This window comes from Dunckerocampus dactyliophorus, chromosome 20 (assembly GCF_027744805.1).
Source record: "Dunckerocampus dactyliophorus isolate RoL2022-P2 chromosome 20, RoL_Ddac_1.1, whole genome shotgun sequence".
Taxonomy (NCBI): domain Eukaryota; kingdom Metazoa; phylum Chordata; class Actinopteri; order Syngnathiformes; family Syngnathidae; genus Dunckerocampus; species Dunckerocampus dactyliophorus.
In genome coordinates, this window is record NC_072838.1 from 15,278,147 (window position 1) to 15,290,295 (window position 12,149).

At 40.1% G+C, this 12,149-nt stretch overlaps 1 protein-coding gene across 3 annotated transcripts in view; it reads right to left on the reverse strand.

The window, feature by feature from the left end:
- The window catches only part of khdrbs3 (KH domain containing, RNA binding, signal transduction associated 3), an 88,898-nt gene that overhangs the window by 14,349 nt on the left and 62,400 nt on the right, over positions 1–12,149 (reverse strand). For all 3 annotated transcript variants that reach the window (XR_008567175.1, XR_008567176.1, XM_054763783.1), the window contains one exon: positions 8,027–8,109. Coding sequence is in view for 1 of the 3 variants with exons in the window: in XM_054763783.1 (XP_054619758.1) it covers positions 8,027–8,109 (83 nt within the window). In the remaining 2 variants the exon portion in view is untranslated. The remainder of the gene's footprint in view (positions 1–8,026; positions 8,110–12,149) is intronic.

The window sequence follows — 12,149 nt, forward strand, 5'->3', positions numbered from 1 at the left end:
CCCCCAAAAATATCAGTGGGTGTTTTGCAGAGCACATTGAGCATTGAGTCTATCCAACTTTGGGGATGCTAGTAATTTATTGGTTACGCCGCTCTGACCATCCCATTATCACTCAAGCGCATTAGCATGGATGTCACTTGAGAGGTGGCGCTGTCGCAGGTGTAAACGCACGTTGATGTTTCTAAATAGGTCAGCTTTTTATTTGGCATTCATTAGCAGAAGGCCACCGCTGCTTTTTGTCCTCCCTATTGGAGGAAACGCTGTCAAGGTGACGTCGTGATTCCGACCAGGAGACACAACGACAACAACATGTGATCCCAAGCCTACTTTCCCTCAGGAGGGGAGAAAAAAAAATGCTGGCCCCTGTAATGCATCTGTCATCTGTGTAAATGCCTCATCCCGAGCCCTGATGTTGCCGTTAGGGCCAAACAGATGGGGGTGTTAAAAATGAATGATGTAGTACACGTCCCAAGTGGACTGTGTTGTCTTACGCCACCATTACTCTGGCGGTGCCTTGTGATGAATCTGAAGAGACCTCGCAGGACATTAAAAGAGGCTGCAGAGGTAATAAAGTCTGCGAGTCGTCAGTTTGTCCCTCTCGTGTGCTTCCTTGCAGAGAAATTCTAAATGCTTGGTTGTAGATGACCACAATGTATTCCACAGGATGTCCTCCAGCTGCGACATATTATGTACCGGAATCATCATGCCTAGTTCTTTTGGTGTCTTCTTCAAAAAATACAGCATTTCTTCATATAGTGGCTGATTTGTTTACTAAACTGCAGAGAGTACCACATGCCTATTAGGTCCATTGATAAGGTAGGGAGCCAGTATTTGGACAACGGCATTTTTACAATATTAAATTAGATTCTGTATTTTATTATTATGTTTACTGCATGTGCTCTCTGCGCCATTGCAGTAGTATTCTACTGCCCTGGCCACTAGGTGTCAGGAACGGTACATCGATGAGACAATAGCCACCGAGTATGCAGTCAATGCTAATGTGTGAGTTTATGTAATGTCATATTTATGTCTAAGATGTCTTATTTTCTTTTATTATGTCAACTATATTGAAGAATACAAGTGTAAAATTGACTACAAAGTGTTATTTCATGTCTAGAGGGCTCTAATAATTCTAAAAACCATATTTAGAAGGTTTACGAAATTCTGAAAATTAAAAAAATAAGTTCCATTATCCTACTTTGAGGAAATTCACTTATCGCCGTCAGGACTGAAACCAACTAAGGAGTGAGTACCTCGGATATGTCACAGTAAATGTTAACATTCATCTTTCCCCTCAATGAACCACAGCTCCCCCATGCCTGCAGCACTCATGCATCCCCAGACCACGACGCCTCCAGCACCATGCTTGACTCTCGGCCTGCCTTGGCCAGCTGACAGTATCGCTGTGCAAGCTGTACACCGACCACTTTAAAGCACATCTGAATTTATTTGTATAATTTTCATAAAAGCGTTTGCTGAAATGTGAAATGTGAGGGGTGTACTCACTTTTGTGAAATACTGTATGTCCCTGCTGGACAAACAACTCTACCCTCCAGATGGGAGACAATTAACGGTGTTTCAGCACAAGTTGTATCTCTACAATACAGTACATGTCCTCCAGCCAAGTGTTTGACTGCCGGCTTGGTGCGCATTGTATCTGTGCAACATTTGTCCACTTCAACACAAATTGGCCCCCCGAAAGCAGACCGAAAGCAACGTTGTGAGCAAAAAAGCCAGTGGAGCGGTGAGGGAGTGTGGACTATAAAGCACTATAGTAGAATAGTAATAGGCTGTTTTGTTACCGGCACAAAAATGTCAGTGCAGCATTTTTGCTGTTCTGGTTTTTTCCAACTTTTCACTGGTCACTTTAAAATCGAGAAAAAAATAATAATATGTTAGGCATTTTCCTTCTGCAAAAGCCCGGTTTTATGAAAAGACCATATTTCCTGGGGTGACACACTTGTGTGATGCTCCTTTTTGTGCAATCACGCCTTTCATTCTCTTCTGGCGCCCGGTGCAAAGGAAAGTGCTGAGTACAAATGGCCCACACGGACACTTCTGATTATACCAGCCTGCTAGTGATTTCTGCAGACAACAATACAAAGAAAACATCTGACGGGAAAAAGCAGCATGTCGTAGAAGTACTGAATGAAGCTCACACACATTTAAATGTCAAACGTCCCCTATGGATACGCTGATTGCTCAATGTGGGGGCTGATTGCAAAGCTAACACTATAAAGCAGACCCCCCCCTCCTCCATTTTTAGGCAAGCTGTTTTCCTGCCCCCTTTTAGGAGAAACATTACCACTCTCCATTTGACATCTATGGGAAAGTAGTATAGAAGGCGCAATATGTTGACTCGGCCCCACCCCCTCTTAGATGCGGTCAAATTCCCTCGGCAGCACCTGTCACTCTTCTTGATGAGCTGTCTACGTTCAAAACAGCATCAAGGCGCACGGCAGCGCTGCAGGTGTCTCGCAGTCTGACAGCTCGGCACGGCCAATCGGCTAAAATTATAGAGCAAAAAAAAAAAAAAAAAATGGTGTCGACTAAACGGTTCTTCTTTCAAAAGGCGAGCTCACAAACCGAGCAGCGGGGAGAAAAAGTATGCAACCATGTTTGTAATCGAGGTGTCCTGCCTGGACTCGTCTCAGCTTTACAAACCATTCTGTTTGACGGTTGAAATGTTTAAGTGGAACTCGAGCTGCAAATCACGCTTATTGTCTTAGTCGATTAATCTGAAGCTGCTCGTTTCGATTAATCGAGTAATCGCTTCGGCCCTGGACCAGGGGTGTCCAAAGTGAGGCCCGTGGCTAAAAATATCCTTTAAAAAAAAAACAACAGCAAAAATGGAAAAATCAGCAGTAATTTTACAAGAACAAAGTCAAAATATTACAAGAAAAAAGTTGTATTCTAAACAAGGAAAAGTAATAATTTTACGAGAATAATGCAGTAATATTGTGAGGGGGAAAAATGTCATTTAAGTAGCATAAGGTTGAAGTATTAAAAAAAGTCGCAATATTATGAGAAACAAACAAAACAAAATTAAATTGTAATTTTTGGATAATTAGATTGAGGAATAAAAGTTATGAAATGAGAAGGTCAAAATATTATGGGAATAAAGTCATATTATTACAGAACATTTACGGATATTATTTAAGAAGAAATTTGAAATATTTGGAAAATAAAAAAAAAATGGGAATAGACCAAAGTTCCTAAAAATAAACCTCTTTTTCACGTACATCACAACGTATTTCCTTGTGTGTGAGTACGTTCTTAAATTTAGAAAGCTAGGTAAGCAGTTTTTGCTCCTAATTTAAGGCTAGGAAAAAAATAAGAAATGGGACTTTTTTATTTTCTTGAAATGTAGTTTTGGCAGTGTAGGCACGAAAACACTGAGACGAGGTGGAGCTGCACTCGTCTTCACCATGAGTATACAACACCCTGTACTGGTAGCAGTAGTAAACACAGTAACAGACACATACAACAGAGCTCTAATAACACAATGCGAGTTCATACGCTGTTAAAAAAAATGAAAAAGTGCACTTAAAAAAATCTGCAAAACAGCGACTCCACAAATGGTGAAGGTGACGTAGCGAGGGAACACTGTATACGAACAATCAAAAAGTCTGTTTTCCATAATATGTCAACAAAGCACATCTGGATATTTGCTGGAGCACTGCAGCCTCTCCAGATAGTCATTAGTGTTTGCATTAAATCCCAATATTGTATCATGTTGTGGTTATTAGCGCATGTTCGCTGACTAGTTTGTGCAGCAAACATTCCTGTTTCGTTTCTTGCATTCGACCGATAAGAAATGACACAGCTTGGCGACAAAAAAACTATAGTTTATAGACCAGAGAAAGTGTAAACTGTAATCTCTTAACATCCTGTGTGTCAAGATTTACACTTGCTCCCAAAGGATGCAGTTGCCATTTTAAAAAATGGGCGCTTTGGGTCCGTGCAGTGCCAAAGTAACGGTACAAGTGAAGGTGCCAGAAGACGGCATTCCTCAGGTGTAAAATGTAAAATAACGCTTTCATCGCACTCTGGCTTTGAGGGAGAACCGTGACCTCTGCTAGTGTGTGCCATCCATCCTCTCCTCTTTGCTAATAAAATTAAAGACTCCCCACAAGCTGCCGTGCTGACCTCATAGCAGTCGAGTGCTACTTAATGGCTGCACTTTCTAATAACTCTGCTGAGATAAAGCTCTCTGAAAGCTCGCGTTGCTTTACAGGCATGTTTGGAGGACGCTGTGATGTGGCTATCGCTGTCATGTAACATTCTCCAAGGCCCCCTCCCGCAGGCACTCGCTCTGTTCTGTAAATATCACTAAAAATGTCTTCAGGGTGCGTAACAACAGTTTTATCTCTGAGGTTGCGTGAGTTGCATTTAGCTATCAAAGCAGCGCAAGCCAACATAAAACAGTGATCTTCTCCTCGATGAAAAGAAGGAAGAAGACATGTTTGTTGGTTTACTTTGTGTCGCACGTTTCACGGGGTCGATCTGTATTTACTTTTCAGTTTGCTCCAAAAGGAGAGTGAGTGCAGTGAAAAAAGTGCGCCAAAGTAGAGACTGTAAAAGTACCTAGAAAACTACCTGTTGTGCATACTATGCAGAAATGTATATTTATATTTATTTATTATAATAAAAATGTATTACCATTCCAGTTTAAATTTTTAAGAAAAGGCTCCCAAATTATGTGCATTTTCTACTAAAAATATATATTTTTAATAGTCCTACTAAATTGTTAACTGATTTTTTATTTGTGTTTATTATTTATTTTAATTATTGATCATATACTGTATTTATTTTAAAGCTAGTTTTTACTAATATTTATTTATTGAATTTATGTATTCATTTGGACAAAACTGAAATAAATATAAATACAAATACAATATAAAAAATTAGGAAAAGATAAATGTGCTAGTTTGGGGTCTGCATAAGGAAAAATATCCAGACTAGATCTCAAACTTAGGAGCATTATACAAAGAAATTAACACTAATTAGTTGAAAATGTACATATTTTGGGAGTAAAAAAATTACACAACTATAAAAGTATTATTATTATTATTAATAATAATAATCATCATAATCATAATAATAGTCGTCATCAATTATCATAATAATAATGCATAATAATTATATATAGAAATGCATCATTATACTGTAAATGAAATATACTATGTTAGAATCAATATGCTGAAATTTGGTGCTGAAATGGACACATCGTTCTTTTACGGCATTTGAATGTGCAAAGCTCCTGCAGAAGCAGTGATGCTGCTTACTTATGAATGTACCACAGTGTGTAAAGGCAGCAACGCATTTCGACCTCATTGCACCAGGGACAAAAGGCAAAGGATGGAAGCAAGTCAGTGTGTCACTGCTGCAGGAAAGCCTGGAGGTGTGTGTGGACAAGGAGTGTGCTAACAATGTTTCTCGCACCTAAAGAGCTCACAGCCACCAATCTGAGCTGTGACTGCTTGGCAGGGTTTCACTTTGCCGGAGGATAACAAGCAGCACAATTTACAGTGTCTCTGTCATGGAATTAGCCCGCTGGCTCTGACTCCTAACAGACCTTCTCTTTGCAAGCGGGAAAGCAAAAGACAGAGGAGGCTTGTAGTGCTGCATCTGTAAATGTGCTTATACTTAATGAGTGTTAGAAGGAGGATTAAGGCTGTCGTCACACTTGTCACGTTTGGTTCGGTTAAAACAAACTCTAGTACGTTTGCCAGCTAGCGGGAACACGATCGTCTGAACCCTCATGTGCGCCAAACAAGGGGAACAACAAGACCTTGGTCCGCTCGCAATGGAACTCAGTTCTGTGAACGCTACACAGACCAAAGACACAGACCAGTGTTAAAGGGATAGCTTGGATTGCTTGACATGAAGTTGTGTGACATCCTCGTCAGCATTGTAGCCCAATAACAGAGACTTACCCCCCACTTGGTCCCCTAATCTTTTGAACGCACTTAATTGTCCCCAGCAACTAAGCGGAACTCCGTTCTTCATCATGGAAATCCTACCAGAACTGGACTTAGGAGACCAAGTGGGGGGTAAGTCGCTGTTATTGGACTACAATGCTGATGGCGATGTCATACAACTTCATGTCAAGAAATCCCAACTATCCCTTTAAACGTAAAAATACAATGGTTGTAAATTTACAAGAATAATAAGAAAAAAAGCTGTAAATTTACGAGAAAAACAATCGTAATATTATGAGATTGAAGTCCTAAACGTACGGGAAAAAAAGTTGTACATTTCCGAGAAGAAGTCGTAATATTACGAGAATAAAGACTTACATTTCCGAGATTAAAGTCGTAATATTACGTGTCATCGTGTCATTCTGTATGTGTCATAGAGAAAATAGCACCTAGCTCTTCAGGAAGGAAGGCAACTTTCCTCTTGTTTTTTCTCGTTTTTTCTCGTAAATTTATGACTTAATTCTCGTAATATGACGACTTTTTTTCTCGTAAATTTAGGGCTTTTTTTTCTCGGAAATTTACGACTTTATTCTTGTAAATGTACGACTCCTTCTCGAAATCTCAGATTAGTTTAGTAGTCCGATGTAACAGGCATTGCCTGAGACAGCTAGGAAAAGGGGGGACTTGTGTAACCTCTGGCCTTGGGCATGCGGAGGGGGCGGGGTAAAGAAGGCGGAAGTATGGGCTAGACATGCTCTGTTAGCTTGCCTGAAGCAAAAGGAAAGTTGCCTTCCTTCCTGAAGAGCTATGCTCTATTTTCCCTATGACACGTATGAAACGATGACACGGAAATTGACGACTTTTATTCTCGTAATATTACAACTTTTTTCTCGTAAATTTACAACTTTATTCTTGGGAATTTACAACTGCTTTTCCTGTCAATTTACGACTTCAGTCTCTTAATATTACGACTTTTTTTTTCTTGTAAGTTTACGACTTTTTTCCTCGTAAATTTACAGCTTTGTTCTCGTAAATTTGCGACTTTTTTTTTCGCAAAAGCTCCCTGTTTTTTTTCAGTGTATTTACAATTTACATAATTGCTTCTTTGTCTGCAGGCCAGATACCCGTCATGAACATCTCTTGGACTTGACCCTGCCTCAGGACACTTTTTTATGCGATAGACTCAATTTCCACTCCCACTATCTTCACCAAAACACTCCCACTGCTATTTAGTTTACTGGCATTAACCGTGACCGTCCTCTCTATCCTCCTTAGCAAGTATCTCCAAGTTACAAACCTCAGCATGTCAGAGAATGAGGAAAGGGTGTCCCCATCCAAAAAGACAAAGGGTGATGTACAGTACAACCTGACAGTGCCATAAACAAAAGAATCCACCCCTGCTGCCCACAAGACAAAATACGTCTCTTTTGCCCCCGAGCTGCTGCCAATACAATCAAATTGCGGGCATTCTAAGTGGGCCAACAGTCATTATTTCTGAAAAAAAAAGAAAAAATGCCGCCGACAGACACGCATTGTTGCGCTTTGTTAACATATAGCAGGACACCAAAAGCCTTTTGACCTTGTGATGCTCGAGGAGAGAGAGTGATCGCTCCCTGGACGCAGAGAAATCAATATTCTGCATTTAGCTGTCTTGGAGCCTTTGTTAAATGGACAAACATCCCCCCATGAGTGTTTACAATGAATTCAGAAAACAGCAACTAAGCAGAGTGGACTTTGTTGACAGTCATAACAAAGCATACAGGTATGCTCTGCAGCTGACTGTTTAAATGGAATTTAGTGATCGACTCCAATGTCACGCTGAACAAGAAAACGCCTCATTAACAGGAAGTGCATCTGAGCGTGAACTCCTTGCACGACAGTCTGACTGCAAATAAATATTTGCAAGATATTTCTATCAAGTATGAATAACCAGACGGCTGCGAATAATCTTCCGTCTGTTATAAATGGCTTCTTTTGTTTTTACTGGGAGCACCTTGTAAAGGCATAATGAAAGCTATCGGCTAATGTATCCAAGGCAGTTAAATCTTTGTACGGATGGGCTAGCAAATGCTTAAATGCGCGTGTAGAAAGTCACAACTTACTTTTGTCCTTGATTAGTGTAGTTGTTGTCATACGACTCGTATCCTTGGTCATCATACGCTGTTCCGTAGTCGTCGTCGTAGTCCTGAAACACAAGAGTCGCCAAATGACTTAAGGTACCCAAATGTAGAGAACAGCTGATTAAACAGGATCATTTATTAGCTTAGTACAGTCATCCCTCGCCACTTTGCACCTTAAATTTCGCGCCTTCACTCTATCACAGTTTTTCAAAAATATATTAGTAAATAAATCGTGATGTTTTGTGGTTAAATATGTGGATAAATGAACTAAAATACAATTATAAGGCATTCAAAGACTCATTCAAAATGTTACTGAGCTGTTCGCTGAGACACACAAGCACCAAACCTGATTGACAGGCTTTCACTGCGGGTTTGAATGATCTCACAACAGGCACAATAATCCCTAACACGAGCTGCTGCTGCGGCCGTAACCCACGCCAAGATAAAACTCAACTCTGAACCCCTGACATCACTTCCTGTCCGCCAGCCACTCTGCTCTCCTAGCACCTGAACACTTTTATAGCAACACACACAAGCTTATTTAAGTCTTAAATGACTTATTTTCTGTTGTTATGACTACTATATTGGGTAATATGAGTGTAAAACTGACTATAGGGGTGTTACTTCATGTCTAGAGGGCTCTAATAATGCTAAAACAAACATATTTACAAGGCTGGAAAAAGGGTTCCTATGCTCTAACTACAAAAATATGTCATTTATAAATAAGGAGTCCTACTAAATTCACTTATCATGGTCGGGTCTTTTTTTTTTACCTGTCCAAATAGTATTGTTGGTACCTAGATGCTCTTTCATGCTAAACAGATTTGCTCTGCAACAACCATAAAGTCCACAATAGTAATAACAAGATAACATCAACAGTACTGTATTGACACAGTAATACTTATTAGTAGTAAGTAGGGTGTGGAACCAATTTACTGGATTACTGTAACCAGTACATTCAATTTCAATGATACCATCAGAGTCACTACATGGACAGATTCATGGCCTTCAATCCATTATTAAACCATAAACATACACACTGTATTATAAAAAGCATAATTGTGAATACATAACAGCAATACGGTGGAACCGTAAAGGCCGTAAAATGTACAAATCAACAAAAGTATTGGAAAAAACCATCATCATGGGGTATGACGTCTTACAAAAGGTCTATGCATGAATCTCCAATTTGCTGAAGTAAACCACACACCTAGACAGGTTTTCACCAAAATATAAAGATCGTAACAGACAAACAAACCAGTAGCGCTGCAATACGGAGGCAAACCAAGTATGAAAAATAGTCTGAAAAAGAAATGTTAGCTTATATTAGGGGTGTAGTGATTTATACATGCAAACCAACAAGTGGCGGCGAGCGACTACTCCCAAAGCCAGAGCTTTTCTTCCTGTCACTCCCACAAAAAGTGTGTCAACGGTTGTTAGGAAGTTAGGAGTCATGATGCTAATCAAAAATCATTTTGTCTTAAAAATAATATTTAAAAAACCCTAAAAATAAAAAAATATGTTTTTTCTTTTACAAAAAGGGTCGTCTTCATTTGGCATTTCTATTGCATGCAATCATTTCCTTATTTGTGTCCCACTGAGTGAGTGCAATTGTGCAAAATGTTCGACATAATTTAACTTGATGTAGTATTTTGGGCCAACAGAGGCCTTCCACCATTTCAGCAGTGCCTCAACCTCGTGTCAAGCGAGTGACAGCGGGAAGGAAGGACGCACGCCGCGGTCACGTCTCATCACCACCTCAAAGCCTGAGCATTGAACATCTGTTTGGACTCTGGCAATGTGCCCCGTCCACCCCTCCGCACGGCGGCACACGCACCACCCCGTCCCTCGCCGCCAAGAGAAACATCAAAGTGATCCGTTGCCGCAACCGTCCTAATTCGGGATAAACGGGGACTTATGCTCCACAAAAGGTTTCGACCCCTGGCGACATGTCTCTTATCCCCCCTCCGCGCACTTCTCGGCTAATTCCATCTGCGGCTGATTTGCATGCATGAAATTAACGTCTGTAAGATTTAGCCGCACAAGAAACGCTCATCACATCCGCTTTATTACGAAGGTGCTAATTCCTGATTACAAGTGCACATTTTGCAAAAGTGACGGAATGGACTCTTTTATGTTGAAGTCTCCTGGAAGAAGTTAGTGTGAGGAATGGTATGACCCAGTCACTCTAGTTACTTATGCACTGCTATGATAAATCGCTGCTTTAAAGGAATTTATTTGATCTACATGAATAATCTTTTTACTTTGTTTTCACTTTTGGAAGTCTACTGTTTGGTATCGTCAACAATTTGCCATGCAATTGATAAGTTCAGTTCACAAAAGTACTGTATTGTGATGTTAGTTGACTCGGAATCCCACACCAACCTCCGGTGTGTGTGAGTGATGGGAAAAAAAGCTCTGACTTGAAAAAAAATCTTTAAATGACAGATAATGAGGCATGTTATACATAATTATTCTTATTAATTATTGAAGTCTGATGTGTGGACCCGCTTATGAAGACATCAAAGCCGGATCCCCCATATTATGGCACAGACCAAATCTGTTCACAAACTATTGGCGGCCATCTGTCTAGCACCCATGGTTTGAATTTGGGCTTATTAGGTCCAAATCTGTAGGAGGAGCTCGTCAAAATAAGAACCCCGGTCTGCAACACAAAAACGACTTGTTCTAATCAAAATAGTCGTCTCCCTGTGTGTTTTCGAAAATGGCTTATGCTTTTTTGTTCATCCTGTCAATGACAAACATCTCCTCCAGCTTTCATCTCCATCCGTGACACTGGGGGCAGGTTACAGGGGCAAATGTAGCAAATTCCAAATTACTTTCTCTGGTCCGTGTGCGGACCACCAAAATATAAATTTTTTTGCCTGTGCTGACATGCCTACAAATTTTGGTGAGTTGTCATGCATGGTTAGTAGCCTTCACGCACAGCTAATTTATGAAAACAACCTTTCCAATGATGCTTCGAGTGAAGCTTCAGGAAGTAGTGACGTAGGCGAGTGAAGTGAAAGCTAATGTCGCGTTTTGAAGTCTTATGCAGCAACCTCTGACACATCTAAAGTTTGTCAAGTGTAGGATTACTACAGCTTCTGTTCAGACTACTCAGACGGCCAACCGTCCACTTTCGTGATGAAGAGCTTTAGCTCAAGCTACATGGCTAAAGACTCAAGACAAAAGTGACACAAAGAGCGACAATGAAAGAGACAGAGAGAGACTGACAAAGTGTGTGACGAAGGAATTATGAAGCTGCTCCATTGTGATGCTGAAGAAGACGACCTGAGTGGTTTTAGTTCCCAGGAGGAGTAGGATGGCGATGAATGACTTTTCCGGTTGGCTACTGTTTGACTAGCCATATTACACGCATGTTTATTTAATCAAAAGTTGAAAAAATCTTTCCGTGTACCATCTTTCTGTGTACTAAATATGTTGTGACATGGACACCTGCGGCTTATAGACAGGTGCGGCCTATAGTCCGGAAATTAAGGTAAATTGTAGAAAACTCATGCTTCTGGAAAATTACCTTAAAAAATAAGTAAATTTGGATAGTATGTCGTAACCTTAACTGAGTAACATTAACCACAGTAGCCGTGTCTAGAAAACACACACAAAAGTAAACACTCATAGGAACATGTTGCCTTTTAAGGTGGTATTTTTCATTATGTGAAACAACTCATGTTTTTATTTATGGGCAAACAAGACAAACAAGTGACCGCCAATCCGTGACCTTAACAACAAAAAATTCCATTACTGTCCGCCGAATTGGTAGACTCTCCATTCTTACATAAAGTGAATACTATAAATCAAAATAGCATACAGCAACCTTATCTTTTCTTAAAAAATAAGCAGACGTTAACAGACAGACTGCAGAAATAAACAGCGTAAAACGCCAGAAATGTCATACTGATATGAAGTCTTTGTCAAAAAAAATCAATTTTTTCAGTTTGTTTCCAAACTCCAAGAAGCATTTCTTCTTTAAAACTTATATCTATTATCCAGCTTGGAGCGCAGTGCTGGAAATAAACAAGTGTTGTTATGAATATTGAATAAAGCAGCGACACAGAAAGTAAAAGCGTGTAGCACGGGTTGC